Here is an 18,680-nt window from a genome sequence, read left to right as displayed (position 1 = left end):
TCCATGTACAGTACCCTCCAGTTTGCGTGATGCTGTACAAATGTTGTACAAATTATTAAGCACACTTTATAGTACAATAGAGGAAGATCAATGGGGAAAAGTGTTTTTTGGTGTAATAAGTCAATTCAGACTAATAATGTTTTGAAGAAAAAGTTTATTCGAATAAAAACAAAGCATCTCTAGGGGCATAAACTAATGGGAAATGTCATATCAAATCAAAATGTTTGAAAAAATGAAGTTCTGTTGGCACTCTACTGAGAGAATCATAGAATACAGCTGGGAAGCCAATATGTCAAAGAATGAGGTTTTTATCATCTGAAAAGCAAACTGTCATATGACACCAATATGGCAAGCATCACTGGCCAAAATAGAAGGCTCCTTTTATACCACAGTGGGATATGTTGGTGGCACCTCTGTGGCCATATGCTCCATCTGTTGGATTTAAGGTTAAGGTCCAGACTAGGGAAGGAAATAAAATGACACAACTGAACTGGTTCCTGAGAGAATATGTACATTAGTCAATGCACCTAAGCTGTCTTATCATGGGAGGTTAAAAACTCCTAAAGTACAGAAATCAGCTGAGGACCCAGCCACCCATCTCCTCCTTTAGATGTGGTCAAAACACTTATTCTGTTACATGTTCTACATTTCTTAAGAGTAGGTAAACAAACCATATTAATGTTTTAATGTGGAAGGTACCTGAAGTGAAAATCAGTTTTCCTGGTAAAGCCACTTCTCTCGGTTCTGTTGTTTAAATTCAAAATTTCACAGATTCACTTAAATCTATCAAAATACTGACTGTGACTGCGGTGTAGCAAGGTGATTTAAATGAATAAATAAATAAATAAATAAATAATGTGTTTCCCCAAAGAAACTGGCCTGAGCCCCATATAATTAGTAGATGGCACATATACCACTGCTGCTGTATTAAAAGAAAACGAGGAACCTTAGAGTTGAGGAGTTAATGTTGCATGAGGGACCCCTGAAAACAAAGGAACATGTTTTCTTGTTTCATGACTCTCACCCTCACCATGTGGTTAAAGAACAGGGTCTCACAGTGTACTATGTTTAATATCCATTCTGAGACGTTATATATTGGTTTTCATTCGTTTATATTCAAGTTTGTGAATATATTTGCATTGAGTCCCTCGACTTTATTTATTTGGTTGGGACCATGTACAATTAAAAACATTCATGATTAAACAGTGATACGGACATTGAATGTATTGTCTGTAAAAGCCACTAAGATAGTCCTTATGTTGGAATACCATAACATACAAACTTTCAGGACTGAATAAATAAACAGAGTGATTTGTGAACTTTCGGTTTCTCTGAGTCCACTGCTTTCACCATCACAAATGCTCTGGACCTGGTAAAAGAACAGAACAAATAAACACAGACAACGCCACACACTACAAGAAACAAAGGCATACAATCACACAGGCTACAAAATGTTATTGTTAATCACGTTCAGTTCATCGAGAAGCATCATCGGCTGCAGCATGGGATATTGGCAAGGTGAGGAACAATTGAAAGAGTAAAGGGATTTATAAGAACAAAACATCTGATGATGGGACAGCCTTACACACATCAATTGAGCAGAAATGTAGTTCTAGTGCCTTATTAATTGAGGTAATTAAAAAAGCCATACAAACAGCATTTCATTTTGATATTTCATATCAATACCCATCTGAAATGGCAGAAACGTGAAATAACCAGCATTCGTTTTTGTAATGGCAATTTCATACACATCTATAAATAAAAATGCTTTACAGTAAATCGGTTACAAAAATTGAAGTCCAGTAAACTTTATAGACTGACCAGTGCATTTATAGTATTTCACAGTAAATAAAGTTGGAACACAAAAGCGACCCTCAGACATACCAGTAAATTTGTTTGAAACATCAAATCCCATTGTTTGTGCTTCCTGGGAGTGTAACTCTATCTTCTATGTCCGTGTTGTATTGGAGGATTGGGGCAATGCTTACTGATTGCTTCCAATTACTATGTATTTACTTAGTAGTTACCTAGTAAATACATTACAATGATAGTATGCATAATTACACTGTACTTAATATGTTCATTTGATTTGCATAATATAATCCGAATCCTAACCCTAACCCTAGCGCTAGACCTACTACCCCTAACTCTAAACCAAAACCTAACCCCACTAACACTAACTCTAACCTTAACTTTATCCCTAACCCCAACCCTAGTCACAACTCTTTTATGATACAACTGTGTATTATATATATATATATATATATATATATATATATATATATAATATATATATATATATATATATATATATATATATATATATATATATATATATATATATATATATGGTGTGTGCAACAAGATTTACTAATTAAATACAGTGCAACAATGTATACAATGTATAAGTACACATGTATTTACTAAGTAACTACTACGTAAGTACACAGTAATAAGAGCCAAATTGATTAAAGTTATGTTTTTATTTTTAGGCAGTTGTAGTAAGGGATAGTAGAGCCCCAAATTTGGTAAACAACTAAGTGTTTATTTGGGGTTTAAGCACCTAAATCACTTATGCTAGTCTAGATGACTAAATTCTGTCATATTGGATGTAGACTTGTCAATGTAGGTGTGCTTTTTGAAACCTCTAGTCACTAACGTGCTCATTGACTAGGCAGAATATGAGCAGAAGGGGCTCAGAATCACCTAATTTTAGTTACTTAGGTGTTTGTAAAGGCAGTTTGTATTTCTGAAATAAAAAATATATCACAAGGTGTGCTTTACAATAAACAGCTGCAAACCCCAGTACAGCTGGAGAGTCTGCCGCTCCAGCTTTGGAGAAAATAAAAAATAAAAAAAAAACAACAACAGAAAAACACATTTTTGATCCGAGGAAGTAGAAATACTTGTTGATGCAGCTCTTCATTTATATAAAAAACAAAGGATAAACAGATCCTGTGACTATACAAAAAAGAGGATGGGATAATATACTGCTTCCCCGCAGTTGTATATAATTATTATTTTTTTTTTTGCCACTATGTAGTTTTTGGAAAGCATGTATATTTATTCACTCACTATTTTAGACATGGTGGGCATGGTAGACTATATTTAGTTATTTAAGTATGTATTTATTTTTTCTTTTGGTATACTGTAAAATATCCTCCATACTTTGAAAGCCCCCTATAGTATTTTAGTGCAGTGGGTATCTTCACTGGCACAGGAATGGTAAAGCTGCACATTGTGCAGCTCTCCAAATCCTCTCATAACTCCTCACATAAATCCAATAGTGCTTGTGTATCTAGTCAAAAATGACTAATCATCGATTAGGTGCAAAAAAAGCTAATACGGGCTCTGCATAATCCAGCAAAAGCTTACCTCCTCCTTATTCTCCTTCTCTCTGTCTGCACCACAACCACTTCTAAAACAAAATCTGCCATTCCTGCTTTCAAAAGGGTAGTGAATTGTTTATCTTTTAAATAATAGCCACTAGTTAGTTGTAGAAGCAGGTGTAACTCGAAAAACCCTAAAAGCCTAATGATAGGTGTCAGCTAATTTAATGGCACGTGAATGACTTCAAATAGACGGGTGACTAAATCATACAAAGCACTTACATTTGCATGTTCAAAAGTCACCCATCTAAATGCCCTAGCCACATATGGAAATAGGGTCCTTGATGTAGGGTGCTACTGTATCTGATGGATCATTTTAATAGCTGGGAAATAATGAATAAGGTAAACAAGAATGATTGAGTATAAAGCCAAAAGTGTAGAGTACAAATCCAAGGTCACCGCAGCACCAAAGGGACAGTGAGGCCCTAGCCTTAAAGGACTGAGCCATGCAGGTAGGGTGAAAAAATTGAATCTATTTAGCCGGGAACAAACAAGAATTAGAGGGGGAGAGGGCATGATTGAAGTCTTTACATTCTTGCAAAGAGTTGACATATTTAACTACCCCCCTATGTGTGGAAGTGGCTTTTAGTAAACCTGACAGATTTGATAACATGCTTACAAATCTATGTTATTTTGATAACTCTTTCACAGTATCCATGATAATTAATTCATTCTCACATTTCAATGATGCATTTCTAATGCAGAGACAGACTGCAGAATACATTTAAACTGTGATGCAGAAATACAGATTAGTGTAAAAATGAACATTTAATGAGATGCACAGATTACTTTACAGTAAAATATGTAACACAACAAGAACACATTTAAAAGACGTGTGATTGGTTATTAAAAGGGCTCTGGAGCTGACATCTGTGGTGCTTTCCTTTGGGCACCGTTTGTCTCAGAGAAGTAGAAAATAATGCAGTATTGTCATTGGGAAAAACAACAAACTTTAAATTGGTTAGGAACTTTGCCTATAACATGGTCTACTGACTTTATTACCATCTCATATCATTGACTGTACTGGATTAATACATGATGCTGGATTGACAGTACGTCCACTGTGAATTAACAGGTTAAGATAGCTCTCATTTCCTTCAGTATGTACATCAACATGCACTGGACTCATCGTGGAAACATTGTCTTCAGCTGGGATTACATTTAATTACATACCCAAAACTTGACAAATCTGTCAAACAAAGTGTTGTTTGCAAAAAGGCAGCTGAAGCAGGCAGCGTTGGCAGCAGATTCAGAATTCATCAAAGCCATGAGTGTAGTGATTTCCAGAAGGAGAAACTTTATACATTCTAGACAAAGCTTCTCCTATTAATAATTCGAAGAAAAAAACAGGTAACTGAATTTGAATCTGATCAGGGGATACCAACGACAATGATTTGTTACAGCATGGCTCTCTGTTTCGACATGCCTATTTTTTTTTTTTAAATCTAAAGAATCCTTAGTATTTTGCTTTTTTTTCAGTCACATTTTATTTTAAGGGACGCCTATTAACTTTTAACAGCTAGCTAATAAACATTTTAATATACATTCATTATTGTTCTGTTAATTGCAAGTTAATATATAATAGGCCAGCTAAATTTGAGCCCTATGGATGATTCCCAGTCAATTATATATTTGAAATAGGTTAAAATTGTTACTGTAGTAGCAGGGAGTCTTAACCACAATGCAGAAGAGCAGGACTCGTCTGCATTAGTGGTTATAACACTTTTAACCTCATCTCACAGACAAGGAACAAAATCTGTAACAGCAGTGCATCATACAACACATACAGCGTGGCCTTTTTTTTCACAGCTTTACAATGTTTGAATTAAGGTAAAATAACAACATATACTTGTGCAAAGAGAAGTCAGTAGGGGGCTACATTAGTTTAATTGGAAACCTGATTAAAGGATCAAAAGTAAAATTATAGTATGTCATCCCCTTAAAAGCGCCTGTTGAAATACATACAAATTTAAGAATGAATGATTGAAACACAATCTGAAAGGAGAGCACTCTGTGTGCATCCGAGATGAGTCCTTATTGTGTTGAATACAGCCTCTGAGATTAGTCCTTATTGTGTTGAGTACAGCCTGGGAAATTGTATGCACTGTTTTGCAGAAACATTCACCCCCTACCAATAACGTTACAGTTTGTTGAATTACAAATAATGTATGCCCAGTTTTCAAACAAACTTGTTTTATTCAAAGCTGTAGTGGTTAAACTGAACACTGGTATATGTCAGCAAAACTTGCAAAGAAAATACACAAAATGAAATTTACTGGTTGCATAAGTACTGTATTCAGCCCCTTAAATCAGTACTTAGTAGAAGCACCTTTTGCAGAAATTACTGCTATGAGTCTTTTTGGATATGTCTCTGCTAGCTTTGCAAAGTAGGGAAAATTGCTCCAGTTCTGATAAGTTTGTTTGTGATCGTCGATGGACTGCAATCTTCAAGTCTTGCCAAAAATTTTCAATTGGATTCAAGTCAGGACTTTGACTGGGCCACTCAAGAACATTAATTGTCTTTGTATTCAACCACTCCAGTGTGGCTTTGTGCTTCACGTCATTATCCTGCTGAAATGTGAATTTCCTCCTCAGTTTCAGTCATGGCTGACTCAAACAGGTTTTCCGCAAGTATTCAGCTGTACTTCTCTCCTCTATCCTGACAAGCTTCCCAGTCCTTGCTGAAGAGAAGCATCCTTGTGACATGACGCTGCCACCACCATGCTTGACAGTTGGGATGGTATTGATTGGGTGATGTGCAGTGTTGGACTTGCGCCAGATGTAATGCTTGGAATTTAGACTGAAAAGTTCGAATTTTTGTCTCGTCTGACCATGTCTGCAGTATCATCTACATGCTTTTACGCAATCTCCATACGTGCTTTAAGATGAGGCTTTTTGAGTAACGGCTTCTTTTTTGCCACACGTCCATACAGGCCAGCTTTGTGTAGGGACTGGCTTATTGTTGATGTGTGAACACTGTCTCCCATCTCAGACAAGAAACTTTGTAGATCTCTCAAGGTCATTGTTGGCTTCAGAGTGACAGCCTGAACCAGTTTCCTGCTTGCCCAGCTGTTCAGTTTAGGAGGGCCTGATATGGGTAGTGTCTGGGTGGTATAATAATAATAATAATAATAATAATAATAATAATAATAATAATAATAATAATAATAATAATAATAATCTTTATTTTTATATAGCACCTTTCATGATGTACCACCATCAGAAAGCACTTTACAAGATATGAAACTAGGGTGTGTGAACTGTGCATCAGCTGCAGAGTCACTTAAAAGAATGTCTGACCCGAAAGACGGAGCACAAGGAGGTTAAGTGATTTGCTCAATGAGTCAGTGGCTGAGATGGGATTTGAACAAGCCTGTTTCTTTAACCACTGGACTACACAGCCTCCTCCTGATGCATCTTCCACTTCTTAAAGATGGACTTTACTGTGCTGAAAGGGATAATCGGCACCTTAGAAATGTTCTTTTACCCTTCTCCTACCTGCATCTCTATCACTTTATCCCTGTCTTGTTTCAAAAGCTCCTTGGTCTTCATGGTTGCTTTGTTGGTTCACTTGTGAGTTGCAGCTTTATATAGCAAATTATCTACAAGTTAAACCACTTTGAGTATACACAGACTGAAACAATTAAACTAATTTTTTGACCTTTCAAACAAATCATTTGCACATGAGCTGATTTACCTTCAGCACCAGGGCACTGCTTACCATACAGTGTGCAAGAACTAAACAACCATCCTGCTGTACCTTCAGCACAAGGGCACTGCATGCCATACAGTGCAATAACTAAACAACCATCCTGCTGTACCTTCAGCACGAGGGCACTGCATGCCATACAGTGTGCAAGAACTAAACAACCATCCTGCTGTACCTTCAGCACAAGGGCACTGCATGCCATACAGTGCAATAACTAAACAACCATCCTGCTGTACCTTAAGCACGAGGGCACTGCATGCCATACAGTGTGCAAGAACTAAACAACCATCCTGCTGTACCTTAAGCACGAGGGCACTGCATGCCATACAGTGTGCAAGAACTAAACAACCATCCTGCTGTACCTTAAGCACGAGGGCACTGCATGCCATACAGTGTGCAAGAACTAAACAACCATCCTGCTGTACCTTCAGCACCAGGGCACTGCATGCCATACAGTGTGCAAGAACTAAACAGCCATCCTGCTGTACCTTCAGCACCAGGGCACTGCATGCCATACAGTGTGCAAGAACTAAACAACCATCCTGCTGTACCTTCAGCACCAGGGCACTGCATGCCATACAGTGTGCAAGAACTAAACAACCATCCTGCTGTACCTTCAGCACCAGGGCACTGCATGCCATACAGTGTGCAAGAACTAAACAACCATCCTGCTGTACCTTCAGCACCAGGGCACTGCATGCCATACAGTGTGCAAGAACTAAACAACCATCCTGCTGTACCTTCAGCACCAGGGCACTGCATGCCATACAGTGTGCAATAACTAAACAACCATCCTGCTGTACCTTCAGCACCAGGGCACTGCATGCCATACAGTGTGCAAGAACTAAACAACCATCCTGCTGTACCTTCAGCACCAGGGCACTGCATGCCATACAGTGTGCAAGAACTAAACAACCATCCTGCTGTACCTTCAGCACCAGGGCACTGCATGCCATACAGTGCAATAACTAAACAACCATCCTGCTGTACCTTCAGCACCAGGGCACTGCATGCCATACAGTGTGCAAGAACTAAACAACCATCCTGCTGTACCTTCAGCACCAGGGCACTGCATGCCATACAGTGTGCAAGAACTAAACAACCATCCTGCTGTACCTTCAGCACCAGGGCACTGCATGCCATACAGTGTGCAAGAACTAAACAACCATCCTGCTGTACCTTCAGCACCAGGGCACTGCATGCCATACAGTGCAATAACTAAACAACCATCCTGCTGTACCTTCAGCACCAGGGCACTGCATGCCATACAGTGTGCAAGAACTAAACAACCATCCTGCTGTACCTTCAGCACCAGGGCACTGCATGCCATACAGTGTGCAAGAACTGAACAACCATCCTGCTGTACCTTCAGCACCAGGGCACTGCATGCCATACAGTGTGCAAGAACTAAACAACCATCCTGCTGTACCCTCAGCACCAGGGCACTGCATGCCATACAGTGTGCAAGAACTAAACAGCCATCCTGCTGTACCTTCAGCACCAGGGCATGGCATGCCATACAGTGTGCAAGAACTAAACAACCATCCTGCTGTACCTTCAGCACCAGGGCACTGCATGCCATCCAGTGTGCAATAACTAAGCAACCATCCTGCTGTACCTTCAGCACCAGGACACTGCATGCCATACAGTGTGCAATAACTAAGCAACCATCCTGCTGTACCTTCAGCACCAGGGCACTGCATGCCATACAGTGCAATAACTAAACAACCATCCTGCTGTACCTTCAGCACCAGGGCATTGCATGCCATCCAGTGTGCAAGATCTGTTTGAGCTCAGTCAGAGAAGTTGAACAACATTGTAAACCAAGTAATATGTCTTCACCTCCTTCACAACACCCCACAAGAAGTAGCATACAACACTTTCTTCAATTATTTAAAATGCTAATTGAAATCTGTTTAGTTCAACTTTAGTATAATGGGACTGTACCTGCTAGCTTTAATGCTGCTGCCAAGTCAATGATGTTACTTATTACATTCCCTGATTGTTCCCTCTGTTTGACTGTTTATGAAAATGTCAGTCAGCAAGACTTTACATGAAGTGTCTCTAATTACTGTGTATTCACATAGTAGTTACTTAGTAAATACATGTGCACTTACACATAATTACAATGCCATTATATATAGTTACAAAGTACTTAATTTGTAATTGTTTTGCATGATATAACTCTAACCCCAACTCTAAACCTTTTCTGATACAATTTTGAACTTACATAAGATTTACACATTAAGTACATTGTAGCTATGCATAATAACATTGTATTTATGTGTAAGTACACATGTATTTACTAAGTAACTACTATGTGAACACACAGTAATTAGACACACTTAGAGGTTGATTTAAGTATAGACGCAGTGCAAATAATTGTGAATGCAAAATTCAAATTGCATTGTAGCCAGGAAATTATTTTGCACTGTGGCCTATGTACATTAAATGAAAGCCATTTTTAAATGTATTACATTTAACTAACGTCAATCAAAAAATAAAATAGAACAGAAAAACCAACAGGAGATTGTTTCATTAGTCAGAATGTCCTTTCAACTCTCAATATTCACAGACAGTGCCCTTTAATCGACCAGAGCGCCGTTAAATACATCAGAACGGCCCTCTTAATGAAACTGGATGCCTTTCTCTGGCCTGCATGGCTTTTGCGCTGCAATACAATTAACCCTATTAAGTGACTGCTTGACTCATGTGCTCATGTATTTCAATAAGCTGCATAAACCAGCTACTATGTGTCATGTACAGGATTCAAATAAGAACAGAGAAAATGGTTCTGCATTTTACATGTTTATTGACAAAATGTACATGAAATCATTTTCAAATAAGTCAGAGAAGCAGGGATATACACAGAGGACTTTATTGGAATGGAGGGACATTTATTTATTTATTTTTATTCAGATAACACTGAGGGTGCAAGAACAGCAGAATGTTTTCAGTTCTAATTATTGTCAATTATTGTATTTTACAAAACAAAAAGGGTGTAAATAAACTGCCCCATAAAAATAGATTGACAGTTTTGTTCAATGTGGTACGACACAAAATAAACTGCTATGACGTTAGAAGTATATTATTTGTGAGGTCAGGCTCATCATAAACATTCTGTATGATATAGTACAGGTAAGGGACGTCTTGTCCAGAGACTCAATTGGGTACTTTTTAATCCACACTGGACTTTTATTTTGTAAACAGTATGCAAGCTAAGTCAGGTTTCACTGAATTACAGACTGGATCAGTATTTTACATGTAAAGTGATAAGTATCTAAATACATACAAGAAAGCACAGCCAAATGATAAAGCAGCCTCGCTCTCTCCATTTTACTAATCACAAGCTGTTAACCATGGCAACATCTTTTCCTCGTTTCTACCATGTGTCCCCCGGTGCACTCTGGACCTTTACAACCTAATTTTCTCACAACTCTCTTTTTTCCCTCTCACTTAATTACATGTAGAATTATATAACTCCTGTTACAGCTGAATTATATAGAACCTGTGCCATCTGAAAATCCATGCCTTATTCAAGATCCATGTGAGAGTGAGACTACAAATACAGGGTTATGATCACTATTGACCCATTATTATTATTATTATTATTATTATTATTATTATTATTATTATTATTATTATTATTTATTATTATTATTCTTTCAAGCCAGCAGTTAGTCTTTGCTATATTATGTTTAATATCAAATAGTTTTATTTTTCCATGGTTCAGTGACCAGCAAGGTTATTCAGAGGAAGTGCTGATACAGACTGTGCACATTATCCTCAGCTCAGCTTCCGGGAAAGTAAGCTGCATCAGTGTTAATCTGAACACACACAGAAACACTTCAATGATATAATTTGTGTTCTAGTGGACATTATTACCACTATTTGCTACAGTGTACAGCAATTCTCCATGTTAGTTTAAGTTCTACCTCTAAATACATCACATTAAATAACTAATATGAATCAGTGGTTTTGGCAAAAATAAATAAATAAAGCACTTGCTTTCCCATGTATAACAGAATTAATTAATTACTTGAAAATTACTTTGAGAAAAAAAAAATGTACAGATGCATGGGCAAGTTTAATTACACATTTTGACTCAAATGGGATTACACATTAGAAGATAAATGTTACTTGTTCAAGTGGTATTATATTAACATTGTATACACTACCCTAGCATAACCTACGATATCAGGTTTATTATAATTCAGTGAAATTGATTTTGAGAAGGAGCTATTTAAACATTTTCTTGTAATAATAATAATAATAATAATAATAATAATAATAATAATAATAATAATAATAATAATAATAATAATAATTCTGTTTTCATCTAGAGGTAGGGTTAGAAGTTGTCAGTCTTGGAAAGAATACATATTATGATATTAGTCAATACTCAGATTAGAAGCTTGAAAAACTATTTGGCAGTAGAATATGCCATACACATTTCTGTAACACTTGTATCACCTCTATCTCGTACACATTTTTAAGAAATTTATAACAACATGGTAACACTGATGGAGATGAGGCACTAGTGTAATCCCTGTGTTGTGAACAGTAACACAGCATTTGAAATGTATAATCTCCAAGCTGCCAGGCCTCCAGCTCCTGATTTCTCTAATTGAACTAGTGTTGACTCTCAATAGCTGTTTCACATCCTTTTTTTGCTAGTGTGCTGTGTAACACTAGATGTAAATGTATATCTGGGTGTTGGGAGTTGGGGGATGATTTGTACGCAGAAACTGCTACACTCATAACATCAAGGTAGGTGTGACAATCTGTCAAATACTAATCAGCAGTGGAACACATATTATAAAGCTGCTGCCTGATAAAATAAATGTCACAATAAAATAAATAAGTACCAGAAGGCCAAAGACCACAATTAAAATGTGCAACACCCATACATCATTCCAACATCATGACCCATGGAGTGAGACATGTCTGGTGTAGAACCGCCCTCATGTGAGGCATGGAAACATTGCCCAGGCTAACCACTGTAAAAAACCCAGTCCCACCAGCGCCAACAAAAAGGAACTGGTTCATGACAAAGCTTGCTACTCAGAATGATGGAGAACTTCATCTTGGTACTCCTGGATCAGCTGGAACTGGATGCATCTTATTAATGTAAAAGAGAAATTAAGAATCAAAAGCAGGCAGGCAGGACCTAAAAACCATTACTGTACAACCGTCACTTCGGACCAGTGGCATCTCCACAGGATATTACTGATTATCACAAAACTAGACTCAGTGGGATTTCTCCATCTATATTTACACATTGACTCAGTTACCCAATCTTACAGTTCATCTCACATGTGTTATTTTATTTTTTTTTCCCCTTTTTTAATTGGTTTTGGTCACAGGGTTGCTTGCTACAAATGTTATTGTAATTCAGGGTTTTCCATTATGCTTTGCTGTCCTCTTCGTTTGTCTGGATGCTGTTGTCACCATGAACTTTGACCTCAATGGCGTTGGGTGACAGAGCTTCTTTGCCGTTCTCTTCTTTCAGTGGCAACTTCCTGTGAAAACAATTTGAGAAGACGGACTGCAGTTAATTTATTACATTCGGTTCATGTTGAAAGCACTGCAAACTCTTCTACAAATTCTACAGACTCTTTTACAAATTCTACAAACTCTTCTACAAATTCTACATACTCTTCTAAAAATGGTCCCATCAAAGTCACTCAATGTTAGGTTCAATGTCTTACTAAATAATACATTCAAAGCCTTCTTTAAGATATTAAGGAATATCAAAGTCCTAAAGTGCGATTAAACTATACAACACAGAAATTAGACTACGGCTAAATTCCAAAAACTCTTTACTCTAAATCTTTTTTTTTTTTTCTGAAATGCAACAAAAAGCCTAATAAAGCTATCAGACCTGAAGTAAACCACTCAAACATTTGAATTAGGGCTTTCTTAACAGTCTCAGGTTACAATTGTTATTTTATTTCTTTTCAGAAAAGACTGAGCTAATAACAACTTGGAGTAAATAGCTTTGAGAATCTGGGATTATGGGTTCCACAGACAAGCTAGGTAATTGAATCCAGATTGGGAAACAGTATCCCAGTACATGTGTCATTAGAAATGCATATTTCAAACAAGAAAAAAAAAGAAAGAAAACATGTTAATTTGACCTTCCCAAAATTATATTGTGTCATCCCTCTGAGAAATTTCTCAGCGCTTTTAATTGACATGTCTTGAGATGTCTATTTTTTTTTTATAATTTTAATAGCAGGCTAAATTGATGGTGTATCTTTGGCCGCCCCTGCCAGTTTGTATCCTGTCTGCTTGGGTTCTTACAGGGATGGCTCTAGGTGGGGGCATGTGAAGGGAGCTGCCTACATGTTGTATTATGATTCAGTGCAACTTAACCAAATTCAAGGATGAAATGGACATCTCTATTTCCAATGCAGGTAACACTTTACATTAAATCTCTCTGATTACTGTGTATTTACATAGTAGTTACTACGTAAATACATGTGTACTTACACACAATTACAACGTTATTATGCATAGTCACAATGTACTTATTGTGTAGATCCTTGCACACTGAATGTAAGTACACAATTGTATTAGAAAGATTTTAGGGTTAGGTTTAAAGTTGCATGTTTAAATATTGCTATAGGAATGCAGTGTACATTGCCTTGCTATTCATTCACACGCAAGAGTGCAGAAAATCTGCAGTCATATATGTTTCGAGTCTCACATAGGTATTATGTTTCTATCGTTTCATTTCTTCTTGTCGTTATTTTAATTTAATTGAGCCTGTCTGTCACCACCACAGTCATCTATCTTTCTATCTACACTGAAACAGTGAAGTGTGGTGGGCAATATTTGTGATGAGTGTTGGAGGATTGAATTAGTAAGTGTTGGAGGATTGAATTAGTAAGGTATTTTTTGGCCCAGGGGTCACCCTCTGCTGACAAAGCATCCGCCATGTGTGCTTACACACAATCACAATGTAGGTAGCACTTTGTTTGAAAAATCAAGAACTTGTTCAGTGTTTGAGTACCACTTCAGGAATGAAATCAAATCCTATTGTCTGTGTTTCCTGGTAGTGTAACTCTATCTTCTTCTATGTCTGAGTTGTATTGGAGGATTGGGGCAATGCTTACTGAGTGCATGTGTCTGCTGCTAAAGCATATTTAAAATCTGGGAGAAAGACAAGACTATATCAGTAACACTTTACACTAGTGTCTCCAAGTACTGTGTATTTACTTAGCACATACATTACAATGTTACTATGCATAGTTACACTGTACTTAATGTATACATCTTTTGATACAATATAACCCTAATTCTTTCTTGATAAAATTACACCAAAGAAACTGAACTGTTTGTAAAAAAGTCAATGCAAACACATGTGTGTGTATGTATTGAACCCAGAACCCTCCAGCCAAGAGCCCTAACCACTATTCCACACTCCTTCTATTTACTTAATTGCTTTAAAATGTACGATACAAATGTAAGTAGATTATTTTCATCGGATAGGCTTCACCACTGCATTGATTTATAGATGCTTGATTACAATGGTTGATATATCAACAACAGAATATCCCTTGATGCTCTAATAATCAACCATCTTCATTCTGTTGTGCAAGAAGTTAAATAAAAGCATACACATGCATAGCAAATAACGTTCAGGTAACCTAGACCACTGACAATACCTCCGATTTGTGTAAAGTGTAGCCATTGCCAGAGTCCAAGATAATCAATGTAACGCTGCCTCTACTGCCATTCTACTGCCATTCTACTCTGTTATTCCATGACAGGTTCTGTCATTCACTGGAATTTCAGTGCTCCTTGCTCCTCCTGTTCTGGCATCTAAACGTGGTCTGTAATAATCTCTCCAGCTGACAGTATTGATTTTAAAGATACATACAAATGATAATGTCTGCAGTTTTTAATCCACTAGGAGAAAACATACCAGACTGTGTCTGCATTTCGAATGCAACATAAGATACAAACAAAACGATTTCTCTGTACCATTCTGCATTGAGCCCTCATTGCTTAAGCTCAACAATTCAAAAGCATATATGCTTCTCTGTTTTAACACTTCAATCGTGCCGATAAAAGCAAGGCTTACTCTGGCTCTGTAAGTGGTGTGGTCTCATTTGGTTCGTTTACAGGGCTCCCATCATCAGGGTTAGTTATTCTCTCCTCTTCCGCTCGCATCTCAACAATGGGATCCTTCGACCCATCCTTCCTGCACACACCAACAAAATACACAATCATAAACAGCACAACGTCATCTCATTTTGTATCATGTAGCTGAAAAATCCCAGATGTCGTCTAAATTTTAAACTATTGCAAGGCAAGCTTGTTCATTGGTGTGAACGGGAGAGAAAGAATCTGAGCTGCAAACCTACCTCCCAACCAGAAAGGGCGCTAAGTAAGGCTGGTGGTACGTCTTCGCAGGGATGAACCGACTCGATAGTAGGACAGAACCGGAAATCGGCCTTCTTGGGTAGAGGAAGTAGTTGTAAAACTGATAAACAACTCCATTGTGATTAGCTGTGTTGTGTGCGGTGATTGGATAGAGCGTGGCACAGCACAGATCACAAGGAGTTTAGCAGTACAAAGGGGACGCAGCTACAGTATGTGAGTATGGCCCCTTGCGCTGAAACGTTAATGCAGCCAGAATGCTGCTGTGTTTTTGTTTTGTAGCTGAGGACAAACCTGGGAGCTGAAGCGTTGAAGCCAGCACAAACCCCTGGTGCACCTACCCTGCACGCAACCACCAACCATCCCCGCATTGGAGCACCTACTCTGCATGTAACCACCACCCGTCCCTGCACAGCAGCACCCACTCTGCACGCAACAACTACTGGTCCCTCCACTGGAGCACCCACCCTGCACGTAACCACCACCCATCCCTACACTGAAGCACCCACCCTGCACGCAACAACTACCGGTCCCTCCACTGCAGCACCCACCCTGCAAGTAACCACCACCCATCCCTGCACTGGAGCACCCACACTGCATGCAACCACCACCCATCCCTGCACTGTTAGACCTGCACTGACTGAGCAATTGCACTACGGGGCACAGACTAATTATTTATTTGTTTATTGTTTTTATTTTGTTTTGTGATGTAAAACTGCTTTATGACCCCCATGCCATTACTGGTATAGAGGGTGGATTGATTTAGTAAAATAAGGAAGTTTTTCATTGAACATACCCTCTGTTTGGACATTCTATTCTTCCCCATACCTCTCACATCCTGATAATTGGTAAACCAATCTGTTATTTATTTCTCTAAGATGCAGATTGAGAATCTCAGTGTTTGCCTGGTAATATAAATGTTAGCTGTTTTTATCAGACCTGTACTAATACTACCTCCAGTACAACACAGTAAAGTAAAGCACTGTTTCTATCGCCATGGTAATCTGCTGCACCACTATGTCATTATTTTATCTCGTTTGACGGTCAAAACTGAAACACTGTCAGGGACTACAGTGTATTAAAACATACAAATAGCTTGCCAGAATCACAATTCCATTTCTGTGGAGTTATGGGCAAAAAATATATATTGGGCACTGAGGCAGAACTCAATCAATACCTGATTCACAATAAAAGAGGTTTTGTCTGCTTTGTGCGCTGGCAAAATCCCAATAAAGGCCAATAAAACTCTAAGCTGGCTAAATGTCCCTTACCCATGATTCATTCCATCTTGGACATATACCCTGTATTTTTTGCCAAAGAAAACAATTAAGTTATAAAAATGATGTCATGCACATGAGCTATTTTTTTTTTAAAGGGGAACTTCTGGAAAGGTAACATCACTTTTATTGAAACAGTGACTGAGGATTGAATGCCTGTTTCAGACTAACACACTGTTTTCTACATGCCAGAAGAACTGGGATCCATTCCCAGTTCAAGTATTACTCAATTGAGTTAACTACCAGAGATATTTAATTACATACAGTACTCCCCCTAATGGGCATGCAATTAAACATGTCCCATTGCCAACCATGCAGAAAGACAGAGCGCATACAATGGAATTACTGATGGCCAAAGGAATTACTGATGGCCATCAGGGGTCAGGGTCTTCCACCATTGGGGACCAATGTAGGGAGCTGTTAGGAAGCTTCAGACACCACTGAGATGATATTGATAAGCCAAAAGAGACTGGCTTTATATCGGAACAGCTAGATTCACACTTATTTTACTCGGCTATCTCAGCTCACAGCAAGAATTGCTTAGAAAATGTGTTCATAGTTAATGTATACAACACAGTGCAGTAAACCTAAATGAAGCTTTTCCTTTGACAAAGTGCCCATTTTAATAAATGGTGAACCTATAGCTGCAGAAAGGTATTTCATGCAACACAAGGAATAGAAAATAATCCACCCAACACAGTACATACACAGCCTGTCATTAGAGAATACACAAGGGACATTAACTGGTGGCCTAGGGGGTCATTGTGTGGAAAAAAAGAGACTACAAATAACCCTACAGCACATTGCACAATGTGGAAAAGAAAACACTGAAGCTCAACACAGTTTATCATTTGTGGCCTCAGTTGTGGGTGTCTAAGGAAGGACCGCCTACACTTATGCGGTGATGCTGGAGTTTTGCTTTATACAGGAACACCAAAATTCATTTTGGTGTTTTATAGTTTTACTGCATATAATAATAATAATAATAATAATAATAATAATAATAATAATAATAATAATAATAATAATAATAATAATAATATTATTATTATTATTATTATTATTATTATTATTATTATTATTATTATTATTATTAGTAGTAGTAGTAGTAGGATGCCCTATGACATTCTTGTTGCAGCAGAGTGTGTAAATGGCAGAACAGGCTTTGGGTACTCACAGGTACGCTGCTTTGCCTTCCTCCAGGTCTTTGCTCTTGTTGCTGGTGGCTGTTTTCTTCCCGCAGAACCTCCGGGTGATGCACATCAACAGGCCGCATTGCTTCAGGAAGAAACAGCTGACATCCACAAGCCCCAGGACAAGGAGCAGGGCTGCCACGGCCAGCCCCACCACCGCCCCCAGACCCAGACCGCTGAACAGGGTGTCTGCAGGCAACAATCATGGAACACACGTCAATGGCATAAAACCAACCATAAACTTGGTGTTTTTGTGTCTCTGCTAAAAAGCACATTTCATATTTTTTTTGACATATAAATAGCAAATACTTTCTCCAAAACCTGGATTACAAAATGATTTGAATTTACTGGCAGTGACTGAAACTGATCTGTGGAAAGGGTAGCACAGTCCTGAGCTACAATGTGCTAGGAGCCTTCTTGACCCACTTCTATGTATGTGGTCAAGCTAAATTGCCAATCAGGGTTAGCTTGATCGCTTTCTCGTATGTTTTTAAAGTTCCCTCCCATCAGGTCAGATTACCAGAGCAGCCACATTCCAACTTGATGGGCTTGTCTGTCTATTGGAGGGGAACTTGATGAAGTTTTTTCACAATGTGCAAAACGTCTGTACTGTAATGTCAGGTAATTCTTTCCTTAGCGCGATCACTTTGAAAATATGAGCAAACATAAAGGGGATGCAGAAAATTGCTTTTTTGTTTTTACAATCATTCACAAAGGCTTT

General features: G+C 38.2%; 1 protein-coding gene across 1 annotated transcript in view; it reads right to left on the bottom strand.

Annotated features, from left to right (window-relative positions):
- Nucleotides 1–11,409: 11,409 nt before the first annotated feature.
- The window catches only part of LOC121328147 (neural cell adhesion molecule 2-like), a 279,149-nt gene continuing 271,878 nt past the window's right edge, over nucleotides 11,410–18,680 (bottom strand). Inside the window, exons 16-18 of the mRNA XM_041272661.1 lie at nucleotides 17,944–18,148; nucleotides 15,191–15,310; nucleotides 11,410–12,620 (exon numbers count right to left, since the gene is read on the bottom strand). Of these exons, the coding sequence (XP_041128595.1) occupies nucleotides 12,506–12,620; nucleotides 15,191–15,310; nucleotides 17,944–18,148 (440 nt within the window). The 3' untranslated portion in view covers nucleotides 11,410–12,505. The remainder of the gene's footprint in view (nucleotides 12,621–15,190; nucleotides 15,311–17,943; nucleotides 18,149–18,680) is intronic.

This window comes from Polyodon spathula, chromosome 15 (genome assembly GCF_017654505.1).
Source record: "Polyodon spathula isolate WHYD16114869_AA chromosome 15, ASM1765450v1, whole genome shotgun sequence".
In the NCBI taxonomy this organism is placed as follows: Eukaryota; Metazoa; Chordata; class Actinopteri; order Acipenseriformes; family Polyodontidae; genus Polyodon; species Polyodon spathula.
The sequence above is the reverse complement of the archived record's forward strand: the minus strand, read 5'-3'. Positions and strand labels throughout refer to the sequence as shown.